Source organism: Artemia franciscana, chromosome 8 (assembly GCF_032884065.1).
Source record: "Artemia franciscana chromosome 8, ASM3288406v1, whole genome shotgun sequence".
Classification (NCBI taxonomy): Eukaryota; Metazoa; Arthropoda; class Branchiopoda; order Anostraca; family Artemiidae; genus Artemia; species Artemia franciscana.
In genome coordinates, this window is record NC_088870.1 from 14,664,756 (window position 1) to 14,685,159 (window position 20,404).

General features: G+C 35.7%; 1 protein-coding gene and 1 non-coding gene across 2 annotated transcripts; both read left to right on the forward strand.

Moving 5' to 3' along the window:
• The first annotated feature begins 343 nt into the window (after positions 1 to 343).
• On the forward strand, positions 344 to 5,520 carry LOC136029811 (uncharacterized). The gene is made up of 3 exons (XM_065708268.1): positions 344 to 459; positions 3,000 to 3,130; positions 5,374 to 5,520. The coding sequence occupies exons 1-3, from the start codon at positions 345 to 347 to the stop codon at positions 5,437 to 5,439; spliced, it is 312 nt and encodes a 103-aa protein (XP_065564340.1). The 5' UTR covers position 344; the 3' UTR covers positions 5,440 to 5,520.
• A 14,247-nt stretch (positions 5,521 to 19,767) lies between these two features.
• On the forward strand, positions 19,768 to 19,840 carry Trnat-ggu (transfer RNA threonine (anticodon GGU)). The gene has a single exon. It is a non-coding gene; the product is annotated as a tRNA-Thr (tRNA).
• The last annotated feature ends 564 nt before the right edge of the window (positions 19,841 to 20,404 follow it).

The window sequence follows — 20,404 nt, forward strand, 5'->3', positions numbered from 1 at the left end:
ATGAAAGGGGCAGTATCCTCCTCAACTCCCCGCTCTTTACGCTAAAGTTTCTTTTATAAAGTAGAGTAGTAAGAAAGAGTCCAGCTTTAGCGTAAAGAACGGAGCGTTGAGGAGGGGATAGTCCCTTTCATATACGGAATAATTTCTGTTCATTTCAAGTTTTAATGTCGCTTGTTACTTTCAGTTTTTTTTTCGTTTCATTTAATGTCTTAAAAAATGAGCATCCATAATAACCAGACATTATGAAAAATGCAGTCATACCAAAATTTTCGTCTGGACTTTTCCAGAGAACTCTTTCTGCCATAACTAAGTGAATTTGCAGATATACCTCTTTTATAGGTGTCATGGAAGGCTTAGAATATTTTTTAATGGGCGGAGTCTTATTATTTATTGGTTATACCATAACTGGAGTTTCCTCAGCTGGCTTGATGTCAAAATGTGTCAGCGAAGGCGTTCAAGGTATTTTTATACTAGTTCATATAACCTTAAATACTCTTATATATCTTACCCAAATATGAATTTTTCCAATATCTTTAGTGCTGAAATTTTACCTTCATCTCAACAAAATTGTGTCAATTTAGAGCTTGTTAATAAAAATTTTTAATTTCGAATTAATTTTGTTCTTAGTTTTAAAACCATATTTGGGAGTACCTCTTAATGGATAACTTACACAATCAACTTAGTGATCAAAACTGTAATAAGCTCTTGGGAGTAGGTCCTGATGGATAGCATATACGGGCCAATATTTCTTTTCCTTTTTTCTCTTTAGTGATTTAACCTCGGTGATGAAACAATAGTAAATATTTTTTTTAAGAAGAGAGTAACTCATTCTAAAGTTCAGAATGTAGGATATTTTTATTTAGTGTTTTTTTAATTTTACCTACCCAAGTTTGGCTGGCGATTTCACATGAAAGACAACGATGTTTGTTCTTTTCGATGGTCATCGCTTTTTTCAATCAATTTTACGGTTCAAATTTCGACTATGTTTTTTAAATGTCTCATATTTCAGACCCGGACTACTGATTATTTTTATTTAGAAGTATTTTCGTTACTTATTTATAACCAGGGGATGCAAGCTGGAATTTAGTGTGAAAACAGCAATATATTTTGTTTTTGGCAATTGTCGCAGTTTCAAGAAATTTTGTGGTTAGTTCTGATTTCGACAATATGTCGAAAATACAACGAACTTGGTTATTTCAACAAAAATCACAAATTCAATGAAGATAAAAACTGATTTTGAAGAAAAATGAACATGCAAAAATTAGTCAAGAGATTTAGTTTTAAGAGAAAAATAAGCTTAGTAAAATTTTATGTGAATGATAGCAATGAAGTGAATAAAAGAATTTTTATGTTTAAAAATTTATGCAAAGCAATAAAAAATACGCAGAAAAAATGGCACTTGAGATTCAGCTTAAGCACGGTGAATTCCATCATATTGGATAATTTTATTAACTAAATTTCTTAGAATTGGAAGTTTCCCGGTTCCATTTTTTTTAAACAGATGGTATTGATGGTGATATCTAGTGAATATTAGCTGCTCTGTTCTTGGTGAATTCTTGTCATAATGTGCATGGTATTTTCAAAAATTAAATCAAACATGACACGACTCAGACAATTGTTGAAAATACATTTAAAATTAATTTTTAAACTTAAAAAGAAAGAAAGTGTGAGAAAATCTAAGTGGAAATGCTAGCTCAAAAATATTTTCGTAGGGAAAATCGCGATTTTTGGTTGAAGATAAAATCACCAAAAATAAAAATAAAACTTGAAAGTCGCCAAAAATTGCAGCGGTGTAAAATTTGAGTTGCATATTGATTTTTTTGGCGGGGGGGGGGGATGGATTTAATATATTATCTTTGATAAACCAAGGCTTTCCATTGTTTGAGCATAGTCTTTTAACCTTCTATTTTTCGCTAAACTAAAAAGGATTGCATATATTTTTCTATTGGAAATGTAAAGTGCCCAAACTTTTATATAATTATTGGCTACTTCTAGTTCACAAAAATATTTTCAAACTTATAAACCAAACTAGTTGTCAATTCTAATTTTTTGGTGTATTGCATATGCAAATAATTTTTTTAATGTCTTACATTTGTCAAAGAAGCCAAATTCCAGAAGTTATAGGAAGAATTATTGTTGCAAGATCACTGTTCAATTTTGAATTTAATTTTCAAGCAAAAAGTTTTGTCAAATTAAAAGGAATAAATATTTTTTTCTGGTCCTTTCTTTGGAAATAAAAAGTGGCTAAACTTTGGTCGAATTATTAGCCATCTCTAGCTCATGAGAATATTTCCCAACAGCTAAATCACGTTTGTAGTCAGCTCTACTTTTTCGATATTACATATTCAAATAATTCTTTATGTCTTATATTTTTTAATTAAGCTTAAATTCCAGAAGTCATAAAAAAACTCCTGCAAGATTAGTATGTTTTTTTCTCTTTTAATTTTTTTCCAAATCATTTAATTAAATCAGTATTAACTTTAAACTTGATGTATCACGAGTTATAAATTGATTTGCTTATGAAAATTGATTCACATATTCTCTTAAAGTTAAAACAAAAAGGGCATGTTATACCCGAACCCTAGTAATTCATTAAAAGAAAAATCACTCCAATACCCATTGATTATTGTATCCTCTTGTTGTGGTTCTTATTAATATTTTACATAGTTATTTGTACTAGTTATTTTCTTTGTCATAAAGAAAATATGTCTAGATTTTTTGAATAACTAATCCTTGGTTTTTTATGCTAACACTTTAAACTAATGATAATACTTCGCAAAAACCTTTATGTTATTTTTCCAAGCAACGTTTTAATTTAGTCATGTTAATTTTTATAGTTGTTTATTCAGTGATTATTTATGCTAACATTTAATGGTGTAACAAACTCGTCTCGATATTTTTTTTTTTAATGAAGAGCGAGAAAAATTAAGACTATCTTTTTTTTACTGTTTAGATGACATGTGAAAAATAACACGTTTTTAAAAATTACCATGTTTTAGGGGCTGCACAAGGTCTCAGGAGATTGGCAACTTTTGTTGGATTAATTATAGGTCCAATTTGGGGCGGAGCTACAATGAAACAGCCTCACCTGCAGTTCTCTGCTCCCATTCTTCTTCTAAGCTTTGCAGCGGTAAGCATCATTTATTATATTTCTAGAATTATAGGATGTTGATTAGAGACCAATTACTAAATTTTTGTCCTCAGGCAGCTTAAAGCTGAGGCTCAGGCACCTTAAAGTGTCCACATTACAAGAAATTCTAGCTCATGAGAACCTTCTAAGATAGTGAAAATAAAGCAAATATATAAGCCTACATATACCAAGGTTATGGAATAGCTACCCACTAGCAAAGAGGAAAATACAGCCTATAGCAACCAAATACTTAAGTGCAAGTTTTGAAAAAATCTTTAATAGAAATAATTTTTCAAGGAAAGGTGACTTAGGAATGACAGCTGTTACGTAGGTTAAACTTAATAATATTTGTTTATTGCGAAACCAAGTTTTTATGGATTCGTAAAAAGAGCCTGAAAGTATCCTATAATGTTGAGGGATCGGAACAAAAAGTGCACCATTGAATCTTCCGATGTCAAAAACCATGAACTTGATACTTGCAGTCCCCTGTCTTGAACACCAGAGAGGGAGAGAAATAGAGAAAGACGGGTTTATTAGTATAAATAAACAAAACAAAACAAGCAAATGGCCCGAAGCCAAGCTTGTTTGGGCTAAATCTTTTTCTTAGATTTGCAGGACTGATGTCTTCTTTCTTTCCCTCAGTGTGGTGCATATTTCGTCAGGGTTTTCAGAATATTGGAAGAAGGTTCATCTTATTGAAAGTTACAATATCTAGTGTCCCTTTAAAGTAATAAAAGATCACACAACAACTAAGCGGTGTTTTTTTGCAATTTTGTGAAACAAAATGTTATTAATATGACTTAAAAGAGCTAAGCCGTATCCAGGATTTTTCGTGGGGTGTTTTACACAGGGATTTTTTTGGGGGTTATTTTACCCGGGATTTTGTTGTTTTTTTTTGTGGGGGGAGGAGGGTGCACAAAAAAACGCATTCAAAATTTATTTATATCCCTTTTTGTTACGTTTTTAGGAGTCAGACAAACATTTCGTGGGGTTTCAAACCCCCTACCCCCCTGCATACGGCCTTGGTTAGCAGTGATAGATGATTCCTTTTTTAACCGGGGCTAGCAAGCTATAAGTGCCTTGCGACAACGAAATGACGCTTTTTGGTGTCATTTCTAGGTTGAAAAGGCAGGGAAGTATATTAAAAGTACCATTGTTTTTCTTCATGATTGGAAACCCTTAAGTGGATGTTTACAATCCTCAATCTTGTATACTTTCAATCCCAATTCCCTTAGAAAATCGAGATCTTAGATGGAAAATTAACTAAAAATCCGACTTTTTTCGATCCGGCAAGCATCTCCAAAAAAATGTTGGTTCTGGGAATTCATTTTTAATTATCAACATTTTTGTTGCTATAAGTCGTAAAATTTGCTATAGAGGCTTGAATTTCGGATTAACTGTAGCAAAAGCTGTAGTTCATCCGAAATTACAAAAGCAACTGGTATTGCAGGAGTCATTGCTCCGTCATAAACTGATTGGAACGCAGCTTAGATACCAATATACAGTTATGAAAACTCGATTTGTTTTTGGGACACAGCGCGCGGTAGCGATGCTAGCGGCTGGAGACAGGAAACTGGTATCGGTATCTAATTGGTAACAGGAAACTGGTATTGGTACCTAAGCTGTGTATACAACAAAACAAAATTGCGTTCCCGCCTATGGTGTTGTAGTACGATCTACGCGTCGGAGCGCAGGCTTGGAGGAGGCGCCAAGTTCAGAGCTCTGTACCAAAAGCTTCTCATGGGCAAGATAGGAGTTTTCATAACTGTATTGGTATCTAAGCTGTGGATTGGAATTAAAAGGAGGAAAATTGCTCTTATAAATGATTAAGAAAATTGCTGGGTTTCAATTTATTTATATACTGTTTCCGGCTTAGTAGCGCTATGTCATTGACCAATACGAAGCAAGTATCGTTGCAAAGTCCTACGGGATTAACATCCCTGCGAGTTTCCTAGAAAGGGTGTCATAAGGATACATCGCCTTGATTTATTCCCGGATTTATTACCTTAAGCTTTCTTACCCCTCGTATAAAAAGTAATGTTGGAAATTTTATATAACAAGCTTGGATTAAAACTTCTATTAGGGTAAGCATAAATTAAGAAAAAAGTTGTGTTAACTGGTTATTCAGAATTTAAGGCATCTTTTGTGTAGTTTATGTTACCAGGAAAATTGTCAGAAATATTCACATTTCATCTGCACTGTTGCCAAATCTTAGAAAATAACGAAGAAAACTTATATTTCAGGTTCTGTATGCCATGTCACTGCCGAAAATTATTCGAGAAGAAACTGATAGAAGACAAAAGGCTTGACTGGTTGTCTGAATTTATCCTTCTACATCTTCATTTTTTTTTCACTTTTTGTACATCTAGCTTTGTAATATATTTCCTTCATCAACATACCATTCTCTATATGATAAGTTCAGTATATTGCCTTGTGATAGCAAAAATGTCGTATCTACAATTTTTAAAATTTCAAGAAAAAAACAATTGAAAAGATCCGGTGTTTACGCTACTAAGGGGATCTGTTGGTAGAATTTTTTTCCTGTTGGATGAAATTTACTATCTCAAAAGGTCAAACGAAAAACGAGCACGCCATTTTTGTCCTTAAGTACAGAATAATGTTTGGGTTCCTTTTCAGTTTGTTGCGACAATTTCTTGTCAAGCTTTTTTTCAGAAATTTTCAAGGCTTATCTCAAAGCTCAAACACGGCGTTTCTACCTTTCTCGCACTATTTTTGGTCATTTTAATGCAAATTGAATTTTTAATCCAAAATGATTTTAACCCAAATTCAGGAATTTCGATTACTTGGTAAAAAAAAAATCAAGGTTACTGATTAGGTGTTCACTGATTGCCTTTCCCTCTTCTCAAATTTTTGATGGCAGGGGGGGGGGGGGGTTGCAACTTCTTTCTCTTGAAATGCTACCTGTACTGCAGTGAGTTGGTGGCTGTTGTCTGGACACATGCTTGCAAAATCACACTTTTAGTACACCACGTTTAGAGGAGCCATAAACCTATAGACTGACTGCATATCTTTGATTTTTTTTTTCTGGATTAACAGGTTTGAAATTCAACAACTTTGGGACCATAAGAGACTCAACCACTTGTGCGTAAGAATTGTCTTTCCCTGCCTTAAATATACCCCACAGTAATGTTTATTTCAGCGACAGATTCATCTGAAAACAATATTTTGTAATCGACTCTTTTCAAAGAGGCTTGTGTAAGTTGAAGTTGTTTAACTTTAAAAAATGGAAAATTAATTTACTTATATATCTTAGAGGCCTGCTGTAAATTCAGCATTTTTTTCATTCGAATAATGATGCTTTTTTGATAGCTTTTTGAACTGCTTTACCAGGTCTAGTGGTGAAGGTACTTCACAATGCTTCACACTTCTTTATTTAAATCGCAAATACATTTTAATAGATGCAGTGAGAAATGCCTTGATAATTGGACATCAGGATAAGATTCTCAATTTACAGTTCTATTTTTGACAAATTTATTTGGTTATTGTTAGTTTATATTTAAAGATTTTAAAATATATTATAGGTTGTAGTAAATACTTCTGGAAAACTCAAAATACTAGTTGAAGTGAATTGAATGATTTGCGCTCAAAAATAGTTTTGTTTATAGGGTCTATTTGTTTGGTAATATTTTTTTTTGCAACAAAAGAATTAATAATCGAGGATTTTTGAGTTTTGAGATCTAAAATCCATTAATTTACTCATCCAAAGTTATCAATTTTAGGAGAACTCTGGAACTAAGGTTTGGTTGACTCCAAGCTCTCTAAACTAGAGCTCCGAAAGAGCAGATCAGTATTTCAGCTGATTTATCACGAAAGAAATTATGAATATTCCAAAAGAAGATAAATATTTCAGGCTGTGTTCCTGTCGTCGTAAGTTTCACGTGAAATTTCAAGTTTTTTTTTAGTCACAGGCTTTTGCAGCATAATGGTAGAAAGTCACAGGTTTTGATACAGAAGGGCTGCTAAAAGGGCGTTTTTACTATTTATTTTATTTCTTTTTCACTGTGAATGACACTTTGAAGTTTGAAAACGACACTTTTGGTGTTTTTTCCTTCATATATTGAAGGATACAATTCAATATATTGAAGTTTTTGATACAAAAGGATACAGAAAGGCTGCTAAAAGGATGTTTTTAGTATTTATTTTATTTCTTAAAAACCCAAACTTTTTTAAAATTCTTGGGTTTCATATATTCAAAATATCCTATATTCCTGCTTCACCATCCCCCCCTGGAAACAGAAATCATTTATCACTTCTTTTTGTATGATATACTCATTCACTTACTATTTAATCTTTCAACGACAATCTAAGAAAAATTATTTGAAAATGATATCCTCTTAGTTTTTATCATTAATAGCAAGATAAAGTGACACTTTGAAGTTTGGAAACGATACTTTTGATGTTTTTCCTTCATATATTGCAAACAAAAAGTTATGATTGGAGTTTCAGTCCTAAATACCTTCCGTTAAAAAAGTAAATCAAAAACTTGGTCATTAGTAATATATGTTACTCCGTGAAAAACCAACCGTTTATTGTTTGGTTCATAAGATTGTCATCGAACCTTCAAAGGGGGTTCATTCGGTTAGAAATTGAAAATTCTAGTGCCCTTTTTTATGAGTCACACTGACTGGAGGATAATCAAGTCCCCAGCTGTATATCGTTTTTATAACCCCTTTCCACAAAGACATGCGATCAAAATCTGGAGATAGAAATTTGTTCAGCATGGTTGAGAGGTCTAGCAACTATGCCCCTGGGGTTGACATAGCCCTACAGTCCATGGAGCAAGGAATCCCCCTGTTTGTAACAGGTAGGATTTCCTATTGGGAAACCAATAACTATGCCTCTGAGAATGACACAACCCCACACCCTTCGGGGCAAGGAATTTTCCCATTGTTTATATATAGGATTTGCTATGGGAAAGGGGACATTTACTTTTTTATTTTAGTAATTGATTAAATAAAAAAGTTTTTTTTACTGAAAGTAAGGAGCAGCATTAAATATTAAAACGATCAAAAATTGCCCCATATACGAAGGTTACTACCCCTTCCCCAATACCCCTCTCTTCACACTAGTGTTTTTTAAGTACTTTTAAAAAAGGTTCTGATTATAATTACAAAGATCTTTCGTTTCAGGAATCTTTCTTCAAGAATTGGAACAAGCGTGAAGAGTGGGGTATTACATAGGGGGTAGTCCCCCTCACATACCAAATTATTTATGTTTGTTTTAAGTTTTAATGTTACTCCTTATTTTCAGCTAAAAACTTGTTTTTATTTGATTTCTGATCGATTTTCAAATAATCCCAGGGAGTCCGCCCCGATCCACGAGAAAACGCCTATGGAAAATTCCTCTATAGAAAGTTCCACCCACATAAAATTCTTCTGCCAAGAAATTGCCCACAAAAAATTTCATACTCGTTGGAAATTCCCCCAAAAATTTCTTGCTTACGATTCCACGTTAAAAATACTCCTTAGCATACTTTCATTAGGAAAAAGACTTGTTTTTTATTTGATTTCTGGTAATGTTTCTGGTCATGAAGGAATCTCTCTGCATGAAACATACTACCTGGAAATCCCCCTTTCTCAATGGAAAGTTTATTCCATGGAGAATTTCTCCCGATGATAATTCCCTCACGGAGAATTTCTCCCGTTGGAAATCCCCACGTAAAAAATACCCCACAGATTTCCAACTCTGCTAAAAATTTCCCCTGAACAATTCCCTAAGAGTATCTCCACATGTAAAATGAATTCCTCGGCGAGAAAGTAAGACAAAAAACGAATTTCGTACATGAATTATGGCAAATTTCCCCCGTACAAAATTTCCCCTGGAAAGTTCACATCCGGAAACTTCCATCCCAATGGGAGTTCTCCCTGTAAAAAAATAAAGTCCACCTAAATCCCCCCCCCCCGTGCAAAATATTGGTGTAATTCCCAACAACAAATCCTATTTGCAAATAATTTGAGCAAATTTTATAATTTGCGGACCTTCCTCCGGGCCTCTGGTGACCTTTAGCTATACAGAACAAAATGAATATCTCAAAATTTTGATCAGACCACAGTCGGGAAAAAATGGTATTGGAATGGGCTAGCTGCCCTCTAATTCCTTAGGCCACTTAAAAAGGGCACTAGAACTTTCAATTTCCGATCAAATGAGCCCTCTCCCAATCTTTTAGGACTATATCTAATCTTACTATAGGTTTAATACAATCAACCCTGGGAAGAACAGAGAAAAAATTGTTATCAAAATTCAGCGTTTTAGAGTTTAGGTCATTATTGGGCTGAGTGCCCCTTTACTTTCAGTTCATTAGCAGAAACTGTTTGATAGTAGCTAAATAGTAACTACAGCGATGATAGCACGTAATTTTAAGTAATTTTTCTTTTTGTTACAATAGATGAGTAGAAAGGACTGGTACTTCGATATCACTTTCATCACTTCTCTCATAAAATCCAGCAAAATGGACATTTCGTTACTACAGCCATACGGATGTTGTCATACATCCTCCGGTAACTAGTGGCTTCCTAATGTTGCTATTAAATAAAAAAAAAATATTTTCTCAACAGAATGCAACTAATAGGTAGGCCAATTTACGCAGGAAGAGCCACGTTGTTGTAGATAATTGGTGACGTGATGGCTCCTTGCTTTATTCCAACGAATACAGGGATCTCACTATCCGGAGGTACATTTCCCAACTTCAAACAAAACTCTTAGAGGCCTATAAAATAATACAATTGGAAAATCATATCAAGACTAACACCACGGCTATGCAACTCCAACATGTCCTGCGAGTGGATAAGGGAACCCAAAAGCATTTGTAACATCGTATGCTCCGAGAACCAGAGTGCTCCCAGATGTTTATATGTCTCTGAGTATTTTACAGAGACTTCTAAGGGCATGGAAGCAACCTAGACCTGACTATAACCCGAACTTGAATGGTGACATAATACACTTTTCTTTTAAGTGGTCGACAATCAGAAGCTCAAATATCTTTGCGAAAACGCTTGACACAGTCACTGACCTATATGATAAATATGATGATTTGGTTTGTTCTTTTCAGAACTGGTCTAGTCACTCCAACGCATAAACTGTTCGGAACAACCCAACGTTAAAAACCGTTTGAAAAAGTAATGCAAGGTGGCTATAGAGGAGGTCAATTGCGGTGATAAAATGCTTAGCAAAAACACTGTCGGTGCCAGCCGAGAGCTTCTTCTTTCTAAGCTCCAACACAGCCTCCTTAATAGAAGACGGTGTTATTACAATAGAATTTGGTTTTTGAATAGAATCAAGCAAGGAAGCCATCTAACTATTGAAAAAAATTGCTACACTGCTGTTGGGTTTTACAAACTGAATTTTGAAATGGCAACCACCTCAGACTCTCAGATGTTATCGGTGCCCTCATGGTTCTGTTTCTCAGAAAGAGGACGAGACTTCCGAAGGTAATTAGGGTAATTTACAATCTTCTCGGCAAGATCCTAAATATTCTTTTAGAATAAATCCGGACCGCATTTAAAATTCCAGTCCTTGGCCTCACGCACTCGTCCCAGAACCGCGACCGCCACATCACCGTAGCACAGACTGACACTAGGTCAGGGTTACGAGACCACCTGTATTTGTCACTTTTGCAGTCTATCCACCTCACTGGAATTGCTGCCTTATCAGTAAGTTTCATTGCATGTATTATTTGCTCACAGAACAGGTTTACTACTACTAATAACTCACTGGAGCACCAAGCCGCCTAAGGCCAACATAGCTACGCACGCTCCTCCTCCAACCTAATTTATTCAAGGCCTCTCTCTTTACACCCTCATAGGAAGTTCCCATTTCCTTTAAATCTTTATTTATGACATCCTCCCAACCTAGACAAGGACGACCTGCTTTCCGTGTAGCCCCAGACGGTTGGCCAAAAAGGACAATCTTCGGCAATCTGTCATCCTTTATCCACAGAACGTTCTGTGGAATCTCAACCTTTCTTTCATTATAGCCCTAGAAAGCGGGATTGAACCACATTTTTCGTACAACCTACTGTCTGAAATACGGTCAGTCAGCCGGGTACCCAGAACAATCCATAGGCGATTTCTCTGGAAAGCATCTAATAAATTTTTATCTGCTTTTCAGAGCACCCATGCTTCAGAGAATCAGAGACTTTGACCACTGTCATCACTGCAACTTCTAATATTCTAATCTTGGTTTGACAATCTTCGGCAATCTGTCATCCTTTATCCGCAGAACGTGGCCTAGCCATCTCAACCTTTCTTTCATTATAGCCCTAGAAATCGCTACCCAACTTCACCTTTTCATCTTCACTTATTCCTAGCCTTAGTGACTTAGTCTTCTTCACATTAATTTTCAAGCCTATTCTAGCACCCTTAACTCACAAAACCTCTAAAAATTCATTCATTTTGCAGCAAAATGAATGAATTTTTGAAGTATGATCAAAATTGTTGCTCATACTTTCATTTAATATGCTTAAATCATCAGTATAATCTAAGTCCAGGAGCGGTTTTCCTCCCCATTTGATTCCGTGGTCTCCAATGGCCTTTCCTGTGCTCCTTAAGATGAAGTCCATCAAAATGATCCATATAAAGGGGGATAGACACAACCCTGTTTAACTTCTGATTTAATACAAAACCAGTTGCTAACCTCATTTCATGCCTTAACCGCAGCAGTATTATTCTCGTACATAGCACAAATCACTTTAATGTATTTTTCTGGTATACCATATAAGGATAAAACCTTTGCTAGCACTCTTCTATCAACAGATTCGAAAGCTTGCTCATAATTGATAAAACTGAGGATCAAAGGTGTTTGACAACGAAGGGACTTCTCAATTATTAACCTAAGAGTGAAAACTTGGTCGACACATCCTCTACCTTTTCTAAAACTACACTGTTCTTCCCTTAAAACTTTATCTACAGCATCTATTAGTCTAAAAAGTATCGTATTACGCAGTAATTTGCTACCTACAGAGACCAGACTAATACCTCGATAATTACGACGCTCACTCGTGTCACCTTTCTTATACAGTGGTTTAATTAAGGATTTCCTAAAATCATTAGGTACTTCCCCTTTTCAAAAATCATACTCATAATCTTCAGTAGCTTATTCCTAGCCTCAGAGCCCCCATATTTAAGATAATCATTTATCACACTATCAGCACCTGGAGCCTTATTATTTTTTAATCCTTTAGTACTGTCACTAATTCTTCCTCACTAAACAAATCTTCCTTCACATCCAAGGTATCACAAACATGAAAGAAAATGTTCTTGAAGGCATACGATACCAAATTGCTCTACTTACGACTCTAGAAGAGGAAGCTTATCACAAACCCCACCGTTTATGTTCCGGGATAAAATTAAAATGCTCCCATTAGTGTCCATTTCTTGCAGAGCCAGCTACACTGTTATGTGTTTTCTTGGACAACAATTTCTTATTTTCAGGGCAGTGAAGTGAATTTCACTATTCAACTATTCAACTAGCATGAAAAACAGCTAAGGCCACTTTCGCAAGGAGGATCGCACGAGCTCATAAGCCCCGGCTGAGCAAAATCTTTGGCCAGGTGGTCATCAATTTTTGTGACACCTGTAACATCTCCTGGGAAGGAACAGAAAAGGCTCAACTCTGTGCACTTCGTATCCTATTTTTGATGAGTTTGCGATCGCATAATCTGAGTCCGGTTGATCATGGAAGAATAATTTAAAGGCCGTGAGTCAGCACATTTTTGTGCCTTGCTAAACTTGTGAATGAAAGAGCACAGATCATTCTGAAATTCAGGGGGGATGTGCTTGATCATTTCAACATATTTTTTTTACTTAATACTCACATCTGCTTCTTGATCAGATGCCTTGAATGATCTTGTTTTCTTTTCAGCTAAGAGCTTGTTGTCTACGAGTACCTTAAAATCACAACTATTTCGTTTGACCTCGATCGTATTCTTATCCTAATTTACATCACATACGGAGTCAATTATTTTTTTCTGGCTTCTGCTGCTGATAATGACTTAACCGGATTTTTGTTTTACCACTATTGAGAAAAGAAGAGGAGACTTACCTCCGGGGTCTTTGCTAGACACATCGTGAATAACAATTACAGGCATTTGGTTCAACTTATCCATGGCAGAGGCGCCATTTGGGCCGAATTTTGGGGTGGGCATGAGCTCCATCTTGGCCCCCCCCTGACTCACCTCATGTTGCGTAAGAAAAAATGCGGGTTTTGGCAGCACGTCAATTGAATATTCTAAGTAAAAACGCATTTTCAGCACCCGTTTGTTGCTTGGAAATGTACTGCAACCGAATTTGGAACTCAGGCACACTGAACTCTAAGATTAATTATAACATTGAAGATCACAATCAACGAGGTTAAGTGATTAAACTGAAAATGGAAAATTCAACCAGACTACAGGCTGGCCTTCCTCAATGAGAAACTTCCCTATTTAAGTAAACAATACGTCGGTGAAAGTAATCTTCAGTAACGTGCTGAAGGTTGTAACCAAAATCCTGGTTTTCCTTCAGCAGAAATCTTTCAGATTAAATATATTTACAAAAGGAAAAACATAATACGAGAAAAAAAATATTACATCACTCAAGGTAACAAGGGGAACTTCCGAGGTTTCATCATCAACAAGCTGGTCGTAATCCAATTTTTTACTAAAATCCTTCTCTGCAAACATCAAAAAGGAGGTGATTGAGACAATTGTCTCCTGTTTTAGACTGCAGCTAGTTTTTCACTATTTCTAGGCTAAAAACAAACGCTCATTGCTCGCTGTTGTCACAGGAAGTATGGCAGCAATACAAAGTACTTTAATTACTTCTGATTAAGCCACTGGTAATGCCTGAGGATGGTCGACAATATCTAGGTAGTTTTCCAGCTTTTTCTCCTCATCGAGCAAGAAACCACTTGGCAATACCAGCTTGAGATTCGGGAAGAATGTCATTGATATCCAGCTCGCTGTAAAGAGCAGAGAAGCGCTTGAGCAACTCTGTGTCCATAAGCATGGTTGAGCTTGGATCCAAGGCTTTGAATGTGCTCAGCACTGGCAGGTTATCTGTAAACCTTCTGTCAAATTTGGCTAGTAGACGGTCGAAACTCTTGGAGTACTCTTGCTTCATTTCATCCGCCAAAGTAGTAGTCCGATTTCAGATTGGATGAAGTTCTTTCCCAGCATCGAAGTTGTCATAAATTGTTTCAGATACTTGGTGATCTTTTGAGTTCTAATACTAATGGCTATTAGATTTAAGCTTTATATTTACCTAACTAAAAAGTTAATAGGCTTAATAATGTAAAGTCTTCTACTTCTCTCTGTACTCTCATCTTTAGAGTCTTATGGTAGTGTTGGCTTACAATCTGGGGTTCAACCGGTAGAGGATGTCAAGCATCTCTAACTTTCATAAGGTTTATGTGTCGAGCATAAAAATGTTTATTTACACATATGATACAGTAAATGTACATAAGACGAGAAACAGAAACCGAATAAGAACTGACTCGGGTAATCTAAAACGGTGGCTTATATTCACTAAAACAAGGAAATAAGCATTGAAACATTTGCCAGGAACTGACCTATTTTAATCTGTCAACTTAGAGGAATTACTGCAAATATTCAGAATTTATAATATTAATATAATCATCTAGGAAATGGACATTTGACAGAACTTGAGAATTTAATTATGTATCTAACCTACTTTCAAAGTTTACAATGGTTAATAGCAAATAGCATTTTTACTCCAAGGGTCGTCAGGTAATTATGCTCTTTGTTAATAGGCGTGCAGTAATTTCAAGTCAATTGGGCAGAATGGATTATGTCGGACATAATGGATTATTATGGCCGGTAAAGGGTCCTTTGTGGTGGAAACTTGGGCCCCCCTGGTAAATCTGGGGTGGGCATTCGCCCACCCCTGACCCCCCTAAATGGCGCCTCTGATCCATGGTCTTATCATCTTTCTTGCACATTTCTCGAATTTTCGATACTACATGCTCTCTGGTTGATTCTGAGGGAGCTGGAACCTCTTGAGGATATCTCAAAATAACTATGTTGAGGATATCTCAAATAACACTGTGTGTTCTGCGCAAATAAGACTTGCGCATATTGTGTTTTGATTTAGGTCAATACTCCCCTCAAAATACCCTGAGTGTGTCGCCATAATAGCCTTAGCCTTTTTGGACACCTAGGGCGAAACATAGTCCCTTTCTAAATCGATTAACAATTATTTTTCAAGCAGTTTCGAAGCATCTTAATTCTCATTTCACTCCTCGTCTCGGCATTCATATTTCACGTACATATGTGTCACATGCCTTTAAAATCTATTCTTAAATTAGATTTTGGTGTAACGTTATTTCAAAATATTTTGTAAAATATGATAAATGAAAAATGAAAATATTTTGATGAGAACAATTTAATACAAGGACTATGATAGATACTAATATCGATTCATAAGTATTTAAGGTTACATCATAAATATATATTACGAACAGTAGCGAACAGTTTCTTTAAAAACGAAAACACATCAATAGCGGGCTAAATGGGAAGTTTCCAGTTCGTCAGAGCAATAGTTTCAGTTGCTACTTCGCATTCGATCAGATCATTCCCGTCGTAATGCACTAAGCATTTTTCATTGCGCGTGTGCGATTGATGTGTTTCAAAAATCTTTAATGGAGAGTATAGTACATTTCGCTATTGTTCGTATATATACTTATACTGAGATTTAAGATACCAAAATATGAAAATCTGATTAATCCTAGAAGACAATTATTTCATGAATCAGCTGACAAATTACTAACTACAAATCCCGTCTCCCAATATCTTTTGGGGCATAAGGGAAGGAGGAGGAGGGGCTGCTTGCCCCCACTTTTGAAGCTTAAAAAGGGTGCTATAACGTTTCAATTGTCAGTCGAATGAGCCTCTTCCAAAGTACCTAAGAAAGTTCCTTCCATACGAAGTGCCTTGGTGAAAAGAAGAAAGAAAGAAATAATACATAAAGCCCACTTCGCTGTTTACTGAGGCAGCTCTATTGCGCGGTCTATGATAAACGATTATGTATGATAAACTGATTGATATAATAAACTAATTCATTCTTCATGTTAGTAAGCAGCTCTCGCCGCATTCTAACCAACTCTTTGCTGTTGAGCATGGTAGCCAAAGATTGCTGTAAAATTCTGAGTAGACTTAAATAGAGGTTAAATCAAAATTGAAGTATTTTTCTTCTGTTAATAAAGAAGTCATCGCTATTAATAATTTAAAATTTCAAAGTTGCATAATATCCTTTAAGAAACTTTACCGTCATAGAACGTATTGATTTCTCTGTTTTGTCAATAGGATGGTTTTCTAAGGGTACACTAGCTTTCACAACAACCCCAAACTGTTTTTTTTTAATGCTGGTCATGCTCCCAAGACTTTACAGACGTAAGTACCAAAAAAAGAACTGCAATGGTCTTGGGACAAAATTATTTGAATTAGATTATTGCTGGTACAGCTAAAAACTTATAGGAGCTTATAGTTTTTCTATAATGGCAAATATTTGCTGTTGAACATTCTGAAAAATCATATATAATCTGAAACCCTGTATCACCTCCGAGGATGTATCCTGAATTTGTGCTCGGAGGAGCTATATTTTTGGAAGCGGGGAGTATTTGCAAAAAAAACTAAAAACCACACATAAACTTTGTTTATATACATTTTTTGTTACGTTTCTAAAAATCAGTAAAACTCTTTAAGGGGAGAGGGGTGTTTAAACCTGTTACCCCCCCCCCCCTAGGATTTTTCCTTGACCACCTTATTCCGAAAGGGAGAGGCACTCAAGTTAACCCATATCGCCTAACACAGCGTCCTGCTACTCTAGCATACACCTTGGGGCAACACAAAACACACTATATAAATCAAAAAATAATTATTTACTTTTCTACAGGTAATAAATTCACAGAAAAAAGTAGAGGAGCCAGTCTCAGGAGCATGGTTGTCTTAACCCAAAATAATTAAGCCACGGTTTGATCAGACCTCAAAGCGTCACACGTAAATACACTTAAATTGAAAAAGTTGGAAAAAGAAGTAGAAGGAAATCAGCTTATGCATATACAAAAAGCTAGGAGGCAAATATTATAATAGTAAAGCTTGTGGACAAAATTCGAAAAGGGACGATTGCAATAACTTGTAGAATAAATTTTTAGACAGGATCAGTCATTTAAATTAACTTGTATAGATAGATAGATCTTAGCACGCCTACTGGCACATAAAGAGAACAGGATCTCTAAAGAGAGAGGCATCTCGGCGATGAATTCTTCAGTGCTGCAGACAAAAGATCTGCCATTGATATCTGAACAAATTAGTGTCCTTCTTTGGACATCGGTCTAGCGTTGCTTAATGTCGCCCATACCTTCTGATCCCAGGAGGGACCTAGCATCATTCGTCATGAGGGAGTTGACCTTTGTCCATATTTTATCCAGTCTTTCAACTAGCAGTGCCATCAACTACTTCCAATTTTATAGTTCAGAAAGGACTGCGTAGTTTTTATTGCGAATGAAAGCGTTCATAATCTTGTCAGTAAATCTATTCCAAAAATACGTCTAATACAGCAATTCTCAATTCCTCGGATTTATTTTCAGAACAGCTTAGTGAGCCTCGAAGATTCACATCATATTATTGAGAGAACCTTAGGCCGCTATTAAAGATCCAGAGCTTGATTTCTGTGGAGTAGGCTGTACCCTTCGATAGGCTTGCAAGGTTATTAAAAGCGCTTCCTTTATGTGTGGTAGTTTCACGTCCGAGATTTTCATCCAAGTCGATGGGGCTTCAAAGGTGCTTAAATTTCTCAATCTTCCCAAGCACATCAGTTTCAACTTAGAGTAGAATGCAGATAATTTACTGGAAACAGAGCTTGCTTTTTTTTTTTTAGATTTGCACTACTTAATAACTTGTCTGCTCCTGTTTTGCCGCGTTGATTTTGTGTTTCCCGTAAAGCGCTAGTTTTACAGAATTCTATAAATGTTGGGACATGTACAACATGTAGCTGAAACTACAACAGGAACACATTACAACTGAACTGAAATTGAAACAAAGAAGAAATCATTTTGAGTATGAGGGATCGTTTTCCTTCTCAACTCCTCGCTCTTTTTGCTAAAGTTTTTTAGCTTTTAAAAAAAGGAAAAACAACTTATTATTCTAATTCATTTGATTTGTGTTTCAGCAATCATTCTTAAAGAATTGAGATACAAAGTCAAACTGTAGCATGAGGAGCAAGGGGTTGATGAGGGGCAACCACCCTCAAATACGGAATAATTTCTATTCGTTGTAAGTTTTAATGTCACTTCTTACTTTCAGTTGAACAACTTTATTTTTTTAATTTTATTTCTGGTCGTTTTTTAAATCATGCAAAAACCTAACCAAAATTGATGTGGGCTATCAGCCCCATAAGCCCCCGATTTATTGTTGTTAAACTGTTTATATCAATGACTGTTAAGTTGGCTCGTTGCGTTCCGCTTTTTTAAATTTATACTTAGGAATGAATGGTGGATTGTGATCGAAAATTTTAATTTTGTTTAAACATAAAATTTTGACAAAATTTGAATGTTTATTCACAATTTTTTGATGAACAGCATTTTTATTGAATAATTTCTTAATAATATTTTTACTACAGAATTCTGGGTGGACGGAGAGGGGTATTGTTGTTTATAAGGATGGAAATTCTCCGTTTAAACACTTTATATTCATATGTTTAATCACATTGAAAGATTGTTTTTAATAGGGGAATAGATATATTGCCATTAAAAATTACTAAAAAACAAAGCTGCTGGTAGAACTTGTCCCCCTCCCGCCAATAAATTTTCTAGCAAGGTTGATGATTCCCCGCCTTAGCTTTTCCACCTCTGTGGCGGTAGGCATGTGACTGTGATATTTTATGGTACAAAAAAGATGATTTTCTAATGGGAGGGACACTTTTACTCCCCCCCCCTCTAGTGTCTATAATGAAAACATAGACCAAATTGTTCCTGGGAATCAAAAGGAAATATATTTTAATTTTTTTACACACATCCTCATCTCTAAAATTTCTAAGAAGGCTCATGACAGTAGGGATATTTGGGTATTAAAATTCACTTTCTGAGTCATCTGAATCCCGTCCTTTCTTAAATGAGAGAAACATTTTCCTGCAATACGCAGAGCCGTCACTCGCAATACCCTTGTTCAGGCTTAGTCTAAATGAAGAGAAATGACCGATCAATTCCTTATTCAGCCCCCCTACCACCATAGTCAATGCGCTCTATTTAGCATCTGGCATTCCCCACCAGCAAAAATGACTACGCTCCGTCTTCTATGGAGTAGGTGACTTTTTGGGACCGAATATGCGGTCGTGTGGTGCTACTTAATTCCACTGGAACTGAGAAGTTCAGTATATAGTTTTTAGATACTTTTCAAGCCGATTAACTATATCAGAATTTTCAATCGATATCAACTTGGTCCTCTTTGGGATGGAGCCACACGTAACAAGTTTACCCTTGATTTTACTAGTTTTTTTTTTTGTATTCTTAGCTTATGAGTTATAACAAATATCAAAATTATTACCACCTATTATATTATCAGCCTATCATAAGCACTGAAACAAATTAACATTCAACAATATACAATGTTCCATCTACGTTTATAAGCCGTGATCGTCTAGTGGTTAGGACCCTACGTTGGTGGCCGTAGTAACCCAGGTTCGAATCCTGGTCACGGCACTTTTTTTACATGGAAGAAGACCATAATGAACATTTGACGAGAATCGATTCAAATGGATAATAAAATATAGAAAGAAATTGTCAAGTTAATTGCTAATGTCAATAGGACGATTTAGATTAAATTTTGCATAGTAGGGCTTGGACACAAAGAGTCCTTTTAACAGACGGTATTTGGCAATTATATCACCATTCATCAGCAAAATATGCCCTAGCAATGTCAGCCTTTCCCTCATCATAGCCCTAGAGAGTGGGGTAGAACGATGTTTTTCGTACAGCTTACTATTTCAAATACGGTTACTCAAAACAATCCGTAGACGATTCCTCAGAAGACATTTAATAAATGCTCCTCTGCCCACGTTTCAGGACAATACTTGACTGCTTTCATTGTAGCTTCTAATATTCTATCTTGGTTTGCAGACTCATCTTCCTATTATTCCAAAAAAAATGCGTAAAAACATCCTGGGTCTTGGCTATTCTACTTTTTATCATCGTCGCCATATTAACCATCTTTACTAACTTTAAAGTATTTTTGTCTTATACCATACAAGGATAGGATCATCGCAA

Bases quoted from the DNA above. Each gene is read 5' to 3' on its own strand.
- LOC136029811 (XM_065708268.1), top strand. From the start codon at position 345: ATGGAAGGCTTAGAATATTTTTTAATGGGCGGAGTCTTATTATTTATT. The intron at 460-2,999 runs GTATTTTTATAC...ACCATGTTTTAG, and splicing joins TGTCAGCGAAGGCGTTCAAG to GGGCTGCACAAGGTCTCAGG. The intron at 3,131-5,373 runs GTAAGCATCATT...CTTATATTTCAG, and splicing joins TTCTTCTAAGCTTTGCAGCG to GTTCTGTATGCCATGTCACT.